At 33.3% G+C, this 15,484-nt stretch overlaps 1 protein-coding gene across 1 annotated transcript; it reads right to left on the bottom strand.

Annotated features, from left to right (window-relative positions):
* Positions 1 to 13: 13 nt before the first annotated feature.
* Positions 14 to 3,798, bottom strand: LOC147480092 (cytochrome P450 85A-like). Its single transcript, XM_086575595.1, has 9 exons — positions 3,419 to 3,798; positions 2,389 to 2,710; positions 2,124 to 2,264; positions 1,751 to 1,996; positions 1,571 to 1,657; positions 1,405 to 1,483; positions 802 to 908; positions 503 to 627; positions 14 to 216 (listed from the first exon to the last, which is right to left on the bottom strand). Exons 1-9 carry the CDS (start codon positions 3,604 to 3,606, stop codon positions 129 to 131), a joined length of 1,383 nt encoding a protein of 460 aa, XP_086431721.1. The 5' UTR covers positions 3,607 to 3,798; the 3' UTR covers positions 14 to 128.
* Positions 3,799 to 15,484: the final 11,686 nt, after the last annotated feature.

Consider the following 15,484-nt stretch of genomic DNA (forward strand, 5'->3'; position numbering starts at 1 on the left):
ATGCAATGCAATATTTGTATGTCAAAGGAGAAAATCCGATTTCATTGATTTTGTCTGTTCATCTGTAAAACATTTTTTACATCAATCTCTATTCTCTTTCTATATCCTTCTATATTCCTCTACAAAAATTAGTAACCAGAGACCTTTATATGTAATCCCTTTGGGGCCCGAACTCTTGGGAACTTCTCTAAAGTTTCACCACCAACTTCTTCCCATCTGCAAAATTAAACCAAGAAATGGGAATAAGGTTCAGAAGAAAACAAGTTTAACAAGAAAAAGTATGCTACTGAAACTCAAATCTAGCTTAAAAAACACCACGATCTACAATCACGGGCACTTTAGTGTCCTAACAAACAAACGAGAAACAAGGTGAGACAACTTCATAAACCACGATAATGCTGCGAGTCTGTGACTTGTTGCAGCTGTTGGTGACAAAAGGCTAATTGCTAATAAATGTTGGACTTAAGGGGGAAGAGAGGTAAACATCCTCATAATTGCTAACCTGTATCTTGTCAAAAAGTAATGAAGGAAAGTAGAGATCTCTGCTATCCCCGACTCCTTCCCTGGACATAGCCTAATTCCTCCTCCAAATAACATAAAATGATTGTGATACTCCAAGCTCTTATCCTGTAGATAAAGTAGTTCATTGTATTAGTTACCTATATAAATCACCATCCAAAATGTAATATATTTGAAAAGTTCACAATGGCATTACAAAATGGAAGAAACAAGTAATAGACTGTTTTTCTACTTTTCGGATCAAATAAATACACATAACCAGTTATAAATATCATCACTAACCTCCCATCTCCATGGATTGAAGGTAAGAGGCTCTGGATATAGAAGGGGGTCATAATTTGCCTCCCTCATGTAGACATAGATTCTCCACCCTTTTGGTATTAAGTATCCTGAAAGAGACAACAGATTATAAATACTTGTCGATTACTTAAAAACTTCAGTAATATAAAAACTTTAGTAATATTAGGTAAACATTATATTTGTAGAAGGACCTTAATCATATATTAAAGCAGGTTCCCTCAATCAAATTCAATAAACAAGAAATTGGACCGACTTGTTGAGCTTATCCTTTGTAATTTACAGCTAAAACTCGAAGTACTAAATATTAAAAAAGGTTGAAGAGGAAGAAAGTGCGTATAATATATGAATATGTTCAAAAGAGTTCTGCCTCTGTTGGAATGCTTTAAATTAGATGAGTAGTACTAGCATGTTCAGGCAATCATGCCTCATGGTAATTGGCCTAGGCTCCACTCAGGATGAGACTGAAGTCCCTTGCATGTTTTTTCCCTTTTTATACAAATCCATAAACAAGAACCTCCAAACCAGATATGATTTTACCATCTTCATTTATTAAAATAACAGGAAGTTTAAGTATTTATAACCTACCATTCAGTTCCATATCATGAGTTGTTTTCCTTAGCACGCCATTAACAATCGTAGCTAGTCTCATGGTCTCCAAAATAACCTGCATCAAGAACAGAGACTAGTTAACTTCTAGTTTAGTTTGAACTAACCAGACTACTAAGCTAGTTGTTTTCTTTAGATTGCTTACAGCACGAGTAAACTTCATTGATTTGTAGTCGTTCCAATCAATTGGGTCACCTGGTGCCTTTCTTTTTCTGATTTCGAAATGCTCTTCCTAACATAGCCAAAAGCCAGATAAAGATAAGGAAACCGACGAAAGAGTGCATTCTGAAATCTAAAAGACTAATCTAAAAAACTACGAACTCACCCTGATTCTTTGTAGAGCTTTGGGATTATCATGGAGGTGTTTCACGGCCATCATCGTAGTTGTTGAGACAGTCTCATAACTCGAATACATGATTGTTATCATTATATCCATTATCACTTCATCGCTCAAATGTTGTCCTGAATCTTCCATTCTCATCAGGCAACCAAGCATGTCATGTTGAACACTTGACGAAGCTCTTCTTTCCTCAATAGTTTTTCTCAAGATGCTAAGCATATTCTTCCTTGCCTGAATCGAACAACATCATTACTAATGGATCCAAAAATTCCATGTAAAAACAATAAAAGTCTTATTATTAATCCCAGGTACTGAAGGAACATGAGGAAAGAGCGTAAAATGGTTGACTGGTGTATACCTGGAGGCCCCCACTGTAACTAGTTCCTGGAAGGTCAATAGGCAGTGAGATTACTCCTTGTACCAGTTTATCGAACTCAGGCTTCAAGGCTTCAGAGTAAGCTTCAATACCTATCTGTTTGTGTGCCGATAAAAGTGCCATCTGAAATCAGATAAGTAATGTCAATTAAAACAGGGAAAACCTAGTTTAGATTTCCACAATGGAGTGCCTTTACATGCTTCTATTCTTGAGATGGAATCTTTTGTTCTCTAGGATTTAAACTAACCTCTTTGGTCTTTTCTTGGATATCAACAGTCCTTCCATCCCAGTTGCTAAGCTGGGATCTCATAAATTCATCAAGCCTTGGAAGAAGTTGTTCTCTGATCATGGTGGGGCTGACAATGGCAAGTAAGGTTCCTCTCAAGGACTTGTGTGCTGAGCCATGAACTCCTCCAATGTTGGATTCCCCTAAGATATCCACCATGGACTGAGGGTATCCAGGGACAAGACCTTTTCCTTCATTTAAGAGTATGTATTTGTTGAACTCTGGATCCATGGAAACAACTACAGGGGATCCCAGTAAGTGGGATTTGAAGAATTTTCCAAACCTGTAATGAAAGAAAAAGAATACCAATGAACACAACATACATATATTAGATAAAAGACTATAAATGTGTTCTTAGATTTTAAGCTATATAGCATGTATAACTTCGCGTAATGGAGATGTCTTTAATAAAATTCAGATGCTGGTGGAATCTATGAGAAAGCAACAGCAAGTATGGGTTTCGTGCTTAATCAAGGGAGATGAAAAAACAAAACATTTTTCGCAAGTGTCTTTAGAACTCTGTGAATTGTGATTGTGATGCGCATGAAATTTATTCAAATTACAAAAGGTACCTTTCTTTCAAGGTTACAACATCTTAAATCAACAGGAACATGCAGGTTCGAACTTCTGACGATGATAAAATCTTTTTTTTAAAAGCAAAAGGGACAAACCACCAATGATCTCATACTGAAAACAATCAACATCTTGAATCAGAGAAAACTACCAAGTTGCTTAACATGCACCTTTGTATCTAAAGTACTCTGCATCAAGGTACAAAGAGAAAGGATACATATGCAACAGTTAAAAGAAACACCTTTTTCATGACAATCAACTTGAAAAGTAGAGCTTCTAACACACTAAACAAGTAAACATGACATAAAAACACCATGACCAGAACCCAAAACACTCTTATAAACAGATGAAATCTCTTACACAGATTATATAACCAAGAGAAGAAGTTAAAAAGAAGAAAAAAGTACCAAAGACTCACCTTGCTCTCTGATTCTTCATGTAGCTAGGTCCTTGTTTAAGAAACTCTGTTGTCTCTCCAAAAACAGGCCAACCCATTGTTCCTGGAGGCAAACCTTTCTTTCTATACCTCATTTCATTCCATCTCAACAAAGCAGTTGAGATGCACAGACCCAAAACCACCACAGAAACCAGTAGCAAAACTGCCATTGATGAAGAAGTTTCAAGTTCCAATAAGTTACAAGTTCAAACCCACTTCAAAAAAAAAAAAAGGCAGGAAAGCTGTATATGAAATGGGTTGCTCTTGCTCACATTCAAATCAGTCAGAATTCAGTAGTAGTATATATAGGCCTGTGCACTGCCTTTATGTAGAGTAGAGAGGCCCCAAAGTCCACCTCTAAATGCTGAGTCTAAAATAAGGAAAGAATGTAGTAAATGCTTTTTTTTCTGGTAGAATCTTATTAGGATTTATGATCTTACTCAAATAGTCAAATATCATAAAGCCATTAATCTTCCAAAAGGAGATAGGATGAAAATTTCCAAAACTATACGTCTATACCCAAAATGAAAATGTTCCAAGAACAAAATTTATCCGAAATCGATCACGGAATCAAATCGAACCCCGCCAGGCGCCAACATCATTGAGTTGTTACTGATCTCATTTAAAAACATGTTTGCCACCAAAAACAAATATAAAAAGTTAAATCTATCACGGCGGATGAACCGTATGTTTTTATGGTAATTTTCACATAAAGGCACCTAAAACTATTGACTTTTAAGTCCTTCCTACTAAAAGAGTTGCCTGATTTCAGGCTTTGAGCTCCTTAATCTGGTGGTCGCCAAACACTGAAACACCTCTCAATCCCCAAAATCTTGTCAACGAAATAGTCTTAAAATCTTGTATTTAATACCCAATCTCAAAATTTTAAAGTGTTATCAAACAGAGGAAGAATCATAGGACATTTCAGTCTTGACCCTTGATAGACCACATTTTAGGAAAGCTAATCAAGGATTTTTAATTTCAAATTATTTAATTTAAGCAAGGATTGAATGCAAAAAAAAAAAAAAACCACACCATTAAGATAAACAATTTTCTTCTTCCAAAATAAAGAGAAATGGACATATTTGCGAGGAGAAAAAGGGCTCATTTTGCTCATGTTTCAAATTTCAATACAGTTCCACTTTTTTAATGTAGTGATCATGTACTTTAATGTAATCTTAGAGCATTTCCAATGCAAACAACTTTTTTTCACCTCCATGTAGGACTATTTATCCTCTTTGTTATCTTTGTGGTAAAAAATAAGAAAAAGTTGCCAAACATCCCATCTTAAGTTTAAAAAAAACCGAAAAAAAAAGTTGAAAAAACACGCGAGACGTAATGTTTCATTCCGTTCGGAAAAAAAAAATCGAAAAAAATGCGAAACGGAATAAAAAATTCCGTCAGATCAGTCAGAAAAAAAAAAAAAAAAAACAAAAAAACAAAAAAACAAAACAAAAAACAACAACAACAACAACAACAACGAACAAAATTTTAAAAAAAAAAAAACACACAAGACGGAATAAAACATTACGTCTGAAGCTCACAACTTAGTGAAAATCTCAATAGCAAGTGGTACTCTCGTTGTGACTTAGTTACAAGTCAGTGACTTTGTCTCCCTTACACTCGGCAAAAAAAATTTGGTATTCAAAAGTGAAAACTCTCAATTTCTATTTATAGTGATTTGCATTGGGAATACTCTTATTACCACTTTAAATTTTGACAGTGTAAATAAAAGATAGCTCCGGTAAAAAATAATGTACTGGTTACTGGTAAAGTGTTTAGTAACAAGTTACAACTATATATATATATATATATATATATATATATTTATTTATTTATTTATTTTCGATATTATACAACAACAAACTGTCCTAAACAACAATATATATAGGATATCTATAAAGGGATCCCATCTATAAAACTACCCTAAACATTCTATTGAATAACAATACTACCACTAGATCACCAAAGTGTATTCGCTCATGGTACAACTATATTAAAACCATACATCATTCTAAATTCCAATAAAAACTATTGGAAGCATGATCTATAGCATATTTGCAGAGGTAGTTGCATTTGCATTACGGTTAAAGCATTTTAATGATTCTTGCATTGGATTATATGAGAAATATTAGAAAAGGGCCACCACTAACGTATCAATTGCAGTTGAGAATAGCACATGGTTACCACCCCACAGGAGATAGAAGAAACTCAAAGAAAGTACCCACACTCGCAGACCTTCACATGCCTTTAGACAAACCATTGCTAACAAACAAATGTCTTTGGTTACCATGTGACAGAAAGATAAATAACTTTTAGAGAAAATTTGTTTCCTTTAGAACTGCAAGTATGTAACTTGGAGAAACGTTTTCTGCAATTGAGATTTGAGAGTATGCTGATGATCATACTAGCTTCGTAGGAATCTGTACTAAGAAATTTGGTCATATGAAAGGAATCTAATGTGACTAAATCGAAGATAGTGTCGAACTTTCAAATCAGTAGAACTAAAATTTTAGAGGAAGAATGATCTGAAAGTTTGACACAACATGCAATATGATCATTGGCGTATTGTCTACTGTGTCGTGTACTCCGTGTGAGAAACTGGTTATAATGACCTAGGCTTGTTTTACAAAACGTACTGGAATAGTATGGTTGTGTTTCCTATGACCTTGGCACAATACGTACTGCAATAGTATATAAAATGATCGATCACTTTGGGGACAATACAACACTGTCCTCATATAATTAACAGTCTATAACTTAATTGTTCACATAATTAGACCTCGTTAATTTTGAGGTGAAAATGGGGATGAGTTGAGGACTTGATAGGAGTTTCACCACCAAAGTGTGTGGTTTTGATATGGCTGTAAGGTTTTCACTGGATTTTCATAATTTTTTTTGTAGAAGAATATTGTAAGATTGGCTTATCTCCACTGTCAAGACATCAATTGTAGGAAATAAAATTCCAAAACAAAATTTAAAATGTATTTTACAATCAATTAGTGATAATTTTGACTAGTCCCTACACTCAACTTTTGATTTAAGACTTTTTTTACTTTTATTGAATATGGTTTGTCTTGAATCTTGATTCTGGATATGTCATAAATGGTAGTCTGGCTGGAGACTTTGAAGTTTGAGAGATGGACCAGATCCATGGAGAGATCCTTAGATGGGGATTGGATCGGAGTACTGGATAACTGGACACAAAAGATGCACGACAGCAACTCAATAACTATGAAGAATGAAACGCCATTTTCTACTATTGTTGTAGAGTTGTAGCATCAGTGTCTTGTTTTACAAACTAGAGTTAGTTAGGAATGGGCGTTACTAGTTGCATTTGGGGTGACTCCTGTTTTCGAAAATAATAGGGATACCCCCCCCCCCGTTGCAAATTAAGATCCAATGGTAATATTTTTTCACAAGAAAAATAAAAATAAAAAAATAAAACAAAAACTGTAGCCGTTGGATATTTCAAGTTGCAACTGAGGGTATCCCATTTTTATTTTATTTTTTTAAATGAGGGGTCATTCCTAACTAACCCTATAAACTAACTACGCTTAATTAGCTAGGCTAAGTTTAGCACATGTTGCTCGACAAAATGGGTTCGTGGTAGCAATTCCATTCGTAGATTGTGAAACTTCGAACATAGCATATATAATGAAATGATAATATGTGAGGAAATTAAGGTTGATCCAATTAGAACTTTGAGTTTGTTGTTGTTTTTGTTATTGGAAACGGTAGAAATAAAAGTAAATATTATAAAGGTTGATCCAGATTGATTGATGGTTTTATGACTTATCAGTATATGCTAGTTTTGAAATTGGCCCAAATCCTCATTTTCAGGGTAAAATCACCCTTGAGAATGTTCCGGTTTCGAAATCACCCATTATGACAGATTCTAAGCGAAAATAACTGAAAAAAACATATTTGACTCTAAAATAACCTGCAATGACAAATAATATTGACCGGGCTATTTTTCTTACAATAATACTCCGATGGGTATATGCACAATCATTGTGCGTCACCCAATCTTGACATGCAAAAATAATAAGAAAGAATAAATTAATATAACAAGACATATGTGCATGTATATATGCACGCTGAAATATTGTATTTGCATACGACAATATGTATGCACAAAGATTGTGCATAATATGATAATATACCTCAATAGGTATGGAGAGGTATGTACAATAATATTTGTGCATACCTATTTTAGGTATTCATACAAATATATGAATACCTAAAATAGGTATGTACACTGATTGTTGTGCACAATGAATTTGCATACCTATTTTAGGTTTTCAAACTAAATGATTGTGCATATTGAACAAGTCATTTTGGTCAAGCAGTGCTGTTTATTTTATTTTATTTTTTACATAAGGCGCACCGTTTGTTTGTTTGTTTGTTTGTTTATTATTATTATTATTATTATTATTATTATTCTTAACGTAAAGGTAAACTTAACCTTTTACTATCACGGTCTTTTTGGGTGATTTTAAAAAACAGCTAGTTTTATGAGTGATTTAAGCCGGATTTTTATCATTTTCAGTTACTCCATCTCTCTTAATGCAGAGAAAAAATTCACTCATTGGCGCTTAGGAGAGAAAAGTCTCCTAAGCACCCATCCACCATCTTTTAAATAATAATTAACTCTAATTAATTAAAATCTAACTAAATATTTATTTTATTCTCTCTTAAAATCATTATATATATTTTTTTTCTATACAAATATTTTTTTTCTTTGTTTTTCCAAAAAAAAAAATCTACAATGAAAATTTTGGTAAAACCCAAAAAAAATCTTGTATAATAAAATAAAAAAGTACTCTAACATTTATGAAAAAAAATCATTTAGATTTTATCATAATTATTATAAAAAAAACGTAAATGCAATTACAAATCACAACTTTATTACAATCCAAAATACCGATGACAATAGCCAATAAAAAATAAAATTGAGAAATTCGCATTGTAATTGAATGAATGAGAACCTCTTGAAAAATTTGCAACATAAAATTAAAAATTTATTTGTATATTTTTGAATTTTGAATTGAAAATTAATATTTTATTTTATTTTTATAGAAACACAAAGAAATAAGAGATTTGTGAAGAAAAAATGGAATGATTTTGAGAGAGAATAAAATAAATATTTAGTTAGATTTAATTTAATTAGACACTAGAGTTAATCAATATTTAAAAAATAGTGGATGTGTAGTCAGTGGCGAAGCTAGGGGGTCCAGGGTACGCCCTGGCTCACCCTCAACTTTTCGAAAAAAAAATATAGTATCAGTCTAACCAGAAACCCAAACAAAAGAACACTCCACTTCTCCTCCCTAACTCCCTTCTCAATTATTCTACTAAAATGTTTATACTCTTATTGATTTTTTGTGGAGTAACTAGGTAAGGCTCACATTATTTAATTTCTTGTCTTCTTTTTTATCTTTTTGTAATGATTTCTAGACCATATTATTTAATGGCAATTCTTATTTAATTTCTTGTCGTGAATTCACTAAATACTTAGGTTTGCAACTGTAAGGGCAATTTGTCAGTTGTCTATTCTAGGTCCATTTCTAGTTGTATTTAGGAGTTTTTTAGGGGAGTCAATGTGTTCTAATGTTAATTATGGTTGTCATTATTGCAACTGCCGATTGAGACCTGAGGTGTGTTTAATTAAATGGTGGAGTTTATTTTTTTAGTCAATAGAGGTTGTGTTAGGGACTTAGAGATGAGTTTTTATGGAAGATGCAAAATCCCATCATATTGGTGTTCCTTATGAAGATTGAAGATGTTCCAACCCATGTTAGGGTGTTGAAAAATAATGACTGTAAATAGGTCCTTATGTGGATATGATGACTTTTGGTCAAAGGTTGTGGAAATGGACTCGTTATTCGTTAGTGAAACTGGTAAATTCCGTATGTGATCTTGGTTAATGGGACGTTTAGTAGCTGTTTCTATAGGTGTTCAAGAAGGAATTTGCACTGTGATCTTGTTCTACTCGTGTTTTTTATTATATATATATATTTGTTTAGTGGTGGGTTTTAAAATGTTAAAATGCTCATATTGAGATCTTTTACTTTTGCAACAATGCTCTGCTTGCCAGTCCCCGCCTCAAGTTTCTGCAGAGGGTTGCATACCTTAGCGTTGGCATTTACCCGTTCACTTCAATATTCCTTGTTGTCTACTATTTTCTACCGGCTATTGCCCTCTTCTCTGGACATTACATTTTAGCAGTGGCGGAGCCAGGAATTTGAGTAAGGGTGAGCCACCCAGACAACCAAACATACAAAAAAATAATAATAACTAATTTCTTTTAACTAATAATTCAAACTTAACCCAACTAGAAAACAAGTATATTTCGAACATCAAATATCATATAAAATGATACAATAGGAATATTGGATCAAGAGTCTCTAAAATGTAATGTCCAGAGAAGAGGGCAAGAGCCGATAGAAAACAGTAGACAATTAGACAACAAGGAATATTGAAGTGAACGGGTAAATGCCAACGCTAAAGTATGCAACCCTCTGTAGAAACTTGAGACGGGGACTGGCAAGCAGAGCATTATTGCAAAAGTAAAAGATATCAATATGAGCATTTTAACATTTTAAAACCCACCACTAAACAAATATATATACATAATGAAAACACTAGTAGAACAAGATCACAGTGCAAATTCCTTTGAACACCTACAGAAACAACTACTAAACGTCCCATTAACCAAGATCATATCACATACGGAGTTTACCAGTTTCACTAACAAATAACGAGTCCATTTTCACAACCTTTGACCAAAAGTCATCATATCCACATAAGGACCTATTTACAGTCATTATTTTCCAATACCCTAGCATGGGTTGGAACATCTTCAATCTTCATAAGGAACACCAATATGATAGGATCTTGCATCTTCCATAAAAACTCATCTCTAAGTCCCTAACACAACCTCTATTGACTAAAAAAATAAACTCCACCATTTAATTAAACACACCTCAGGTCTCAGTCGGCAGTCGCAATAATGATAGCCATAATTAACACTAGAACACATTGACTCCCCTCAAAAACTCCTAAATACAACCAGAAATGGACCTAGAATAGACAACCGACAAATTGCCCTTACAGTTGCAAACCTAAGTATTTAGTGAATTCACGACAAGAAATTAAATAAAAATTGTCATTAAATAATATGGTCTAGGAATCAGTATAAAAAAATAAAAAAGAAGACAAGAAATTAAATAATGTGAGCCTTACCTAGTTACTCCACAAAAAATCAAGAAGAGTATAAACATTTTAGTAGAATAATTGAGAAGGGAGTTAGGGAGGAGAAGTGGAGTGTTCTTTTGTTTGGGTTTCTGGTTAGACTGATACTATATTTTTTTTTTCGAAAAGTTGAGGGTGAGCCAGGGCGTACCCTGGACCCCCCTAGCTCTGCCACTGCATTTTAGAGACTCTTGATCCAATGTTCCTATTGTATCATTTTATAAGATATTTGATGTTCGAAATATACTTGTTTTCTGGTTGGGTTAAGTTTGAATTATTAGTTAAAAGAAATTAGTTATTATTATTTTGTTGTATGTTTGGTTGTCTGGGTGGCTCACCCTTACTCAAATTCCTGGCTCCGCCACTGTGTGTAGTGAATGAGTGATTAGGAGACTTTTCGTTCCTAAGCGCTTAGGAGTGAATTTGTTCTCATTAATTAATGCATGGTAAGGTCTTGCTTGCTGCGGGAGGTTCTAGATTTTATCTTTGCTTTATTAATTTATTTTGATGTGGATGTTAAAATCAGAAAATTAATTTAAGAGAGTCTGTTAAGAATTTTTCGACTCCTAAGAGAAGGATAATATTTTTAGTTTTTACACCCAAATTTGACCAAAACCAAAATTTGACACATGTTTAACCACTTTTGGAAGCAATGGACAAAAATACCCTACTTAATTATTTGCAACTACTTCTACCATATGTGAAACAACAAATTTCCTCTCTCATAATCTCTTAAAAAAATCATAAATTTTAAATGTATTTAAGTTATTTTGAAACTCAACATTTTAAAACATATATTTAAGTTATTTACTCATGCGAGACTTCTAGGCCATTTGACAGTACTTTATGGAGCAATACACCATTACCTTTTGCTATTATGAGTGGCCTATATTCAATACATCACTCTCTTTCTCTCCTAGGCACACTAGTTTTATTCTTTATAAATCTAAATTCTATTCAAATCCAAAATCCACTGTTCTTGTTCTGGTAGTTATTTTATCTACATATAGTTATCTTATTCTGGTAGCTATCTTATTTACAGATAGTTATTTTGGAAGGGTGAAAAAGTGAATAAATCATATTAAAAAATAACAAATGGCGGCCTGGTAAAATATTTACACGGATAAAAACAATACAGCAGTATTAAAACCCAAAAAAATTATTAATCGGGATTTTGAGTTGTGTTTTTTTTAAATGAAACTCTAGCCCAATTTCTTAATGTTAAAAATAGGCGGCAACGACTTCATAATCCATGTAGGATTGCACTTTAAGGCCAATAAAGGTAGGCTCGACCCTGGTTCTCAACCACCTAACCAACGACATTTATTGAGATAATTTAAAAAAAAAAGACTTATCCTATTTAGTTTTGTTTTTTTTGTTGTATTGGTGTTTGCCTAGGTACAATTGTGCAAATGCCATATTGGACGTCCAAGAAAATACTGTCGACAAAATTTGGAGTACACGAAACTTTTAAGAACTATATAATTCATACATAATTTCTTTTAATTTTCAAGAAAATATTGGAATAGTAAGTCAATACATTGTTGAATACTGACTGATAAAGACACATATAAGAAAGAAAAAAGAAAAGTGGAATAATAATTGAAGATCTTTTATCAAGAAAGGGATGTGTATACATTAAGATCTTGGATGGTAGGTTGAAGGGAGTGCACGGATGTAAAAAAGGATGCATACGGCAGGCAACTAGACAACTAATAAGCGGGAGCTTATAAATGCAAATCTATAGATATATAGATCAGAGAGAATTAAAGAGAAGGAAAGAAAAGAATGTCCACCCAACAAACACATGGCTTTCATTGCATAATAATAAACTCTCTTTTGTGCGTGTGTGTGATTGATCATTGATGTATATACATCACCAGAACCCCATTTGCACGAGGGTCTCTCTTTTGTTCTTTTCTACCTTGCCACTTTGCCAGACAGGTACTCTTCCTTTCCCAACATTATATTATTTAGATTCTTATAAATAATTGATGATCCCCACGTACCCACAACTATTTATCAAAAACAGAATATATGAAAAAAAAATAAAACTGGATATATAGTTATATACACCAAGTTACACATATATCCCTACATTATGTGTATACATCTGTTTTATGATCACTTCATAAAACTATGGCCCTACTGCTTGCTCTCTCTTCCCACCAACCACATAAATTGTAAGTATGTAACTACATGGTTGTGAGTGACATCCAAAGTGGCCCCTTGTACTGGGAAGCTCTTTTTGCCTCGAGAGGGTCATTTTGGCAAAATAACATCCAAAATCACTATGCATCGGGGAGAATAATGACGAGTGCACGTTGGTCACAATTGTCACAAACACTTGTATAAGCTTAGACTTTTTTAAAATACACATACAAGGCCGTGGATCAAGATATTGAAAACATCAAACCTGCACTATATCATGTTTTGGGCATACACAATAATTTGTCCATACAAACAAAATTTCAATCAAAAGGTCGATTTTAAGAATGCATGTGGCATGAAAGAAATATGGTATATATACCGAGACTCTATAATTAGGGGTGGAACTTGGATCGGGTTAGTCCAAGCCCGATAGATTAAAATATGATTTTGGTTGGTCTTGGGCTAACATGTCAAACCCATAGTCTAGATTTGGTTTTGTAAAATCAAAACCCAACTCGATTTAGAGTTGGACTCGGGTTAGAATATCAAAAATCCAAGCCCATGTACATATATATACGAATATCTTTCAATCATTCTATTTTTTATTTTTGTAAAAAATAATATTGAGAATCTCTATTTTAGATAAAATAATGTAATCAATAAGATTAGTTTCTTTTTCAAATAATCAAATCTCTTTGATTTCATTAGAAAATTTCAATTTTAGTGTTTTTTATCTCATAATTTCAAAATAAGTTCAACAAGTTTGACCAACCTGACATAATCCGATCCAACCCAAATTGATTGAGCTAGGATTTGGACTGAAAATTTAAAGACCAACTAGAGTTTGGTCCCGGACTCGGACTCGGATTGAAACATTTAAAACTCGGATTGGACTCGAGTTATGCCTCAACTCGACCCAACCTGCCCGAGTTCCACCCCTATCTATAACCCATGTACAAAGGGTACAATGTAGATGCAAAGTTTTATTTATGCGAAAGATGCTAGCTCAGCCATTTATACAGTATTTAAGTATTAACTACTACTAAGCAGTGTTGAAGGTGTAACCTTGCTTCTAGGTTCTGAACATGCGCCATTCACAACGAGAGTAAGTTAATTAAGGAAAGTAGTTGTGATTCAATAAAGATTCACTGGCAATGGCTGCAATAGCATTGATGGTACATCTTTATGCCGAACATGTGCTACTGTATAGATAGATTTGTAGTCTACAATTAAGAATGATGTAAACAAGTCGGAGGTGAGAACGATTTGTAGTGTGGTACATGTGAGTAGAATTCAATATCTTAAATGGCCCTAGGTACGGATTCCCGGATCTATTAGTTAAACTCCAGTCCAATGTTCACTAGAACTGTGGTCCTAACAAATCCCTCCCCTCCATCCCTCCCAAAATAAAAATAATGTACTACAATGATCAATATGTAGTAAAATTGTGAAAATGAGTTATCTACCTCTTTGATCTGAAAACTTCACTCCGAGTCCGAGTGAACTGAAACGGGATGGCTTTCGAAAAATATATATAGTGAAACAAGATTTTAGGCTGTTCTGATGGATGGGGGACTTTGAAGAAAATGACAACACGGATCCCAATTCCTATCCAACCATTGGCCCACAATAAATGAGAAAACAAGTCAGAAGAGTGTGACTGAGGTTGACCCTCTTATCCCTTTTGGCAGAGAAGTAATAAAGAGAAAAGGAAGTGTTGTTCAGTTCCGTATGATTGAGATCTAGTCTGACGTATGCACGTGTGGTTCGTCGTACCCAACGTGCACTCGTCTTTATTCTCCCCAACTTTTTTGATTGATTGGTTTTTTGGCTGTTTCTGTTTTTCTATTATATTCCTTTTGTGACTGACTGAAGAAGTCAAATAAACATAAAAATGAGGTAAGTTACCGTGTAAGATTATATACAGTTTAATCTTTATTTTTCAGGGGAAATTGACAATTGGGGGGTTCAAGGAGTATGGACATATTTCATTTTAACACCACCTCTGCAAACTCAAAATCGTTACGATATTTATAAGTTTTGGATTAGACTATTTTTTTTATAAATATAATTTTTTAACTATTTTAAATATTGTTATAAATAATTAAAAAAATAAAATAAATTTCAAACTTACCAAATATAATTAACTATTTATAAAATTTGGCTAATTGTAGACCATTTCATTTTCACCAATTTTGATACTATATTTGGCAAGTTTAATTTTTTTTGATATTTTTGATTATTTGTGACAATGTTTAGAATAGTTAGGAAATCATATCTACAAAAAATTAGCCTAATCCAAAATTTATTAATATTGTAACGATTTTGAGTTTATTTACGTGTTAAGATAAGATATGCCTTCGAACCCCTCCCAATTGACAATTATTTGCCACAGATTCTCACCTTCGATTTTATGATCAAGAAATTGGTCCCAAAGCCCATTTTCAAGTGAAAATCACTTTCAAAACTAGTGTTTTTTTTAATCACTCTCTAAGAGCAAATTTTGGGTGAAAATAACTTGAAAAACTAATTTTTGAGTGAAAATAACCCTTATAGACAAATGGCCCGGATTTGAAATAATTATTTTCCGATTTTACCATTTCTTTCGTTTTGTTATAAACAATGATTATTCATACCATA

The sequence above is a fragment of the Coptis chinensis genome, chromosome 8 (assembly GCF_015680905.1).
Source record: "Coptis chinensis isolate HL-2020 chromosome 8, ASM1568090v1, whole genome shotgun sequence".
Classification (NCBI taxonomy): domain Eukaryota; kingdom Viridiplantae; phylum Streptophyta; class Magnoliopsida; order Ranunculales; family Ranunculaceae; genus Coptis; species Coptis chinensis.

Bases quoted from the DNA above. Each gene is read 5' to 3' on its own strand.
- LOC147480092 (XM_086575595.1), bottom strand. From the start codon at position 3,606: ATGGCAGTTTTGCTACTGGTTTCTGTGGTGGTTTTGGGTCTGTGCATC. The intron at 2,711-3,418 runs GTGAGTCTTTGG...CTTTCATTACAG, and splicing joins ATGAAGAATCAGAGAGCAAG to GTTTGGAAAATTCTTCAAAT. The intron at 909-1,404 runs GTAGGTTATAAA...TGTCTCTTTCAG, and splicing joins TCATGATATGGAACTGAATG to GATACTTAATACCAAAAGGG.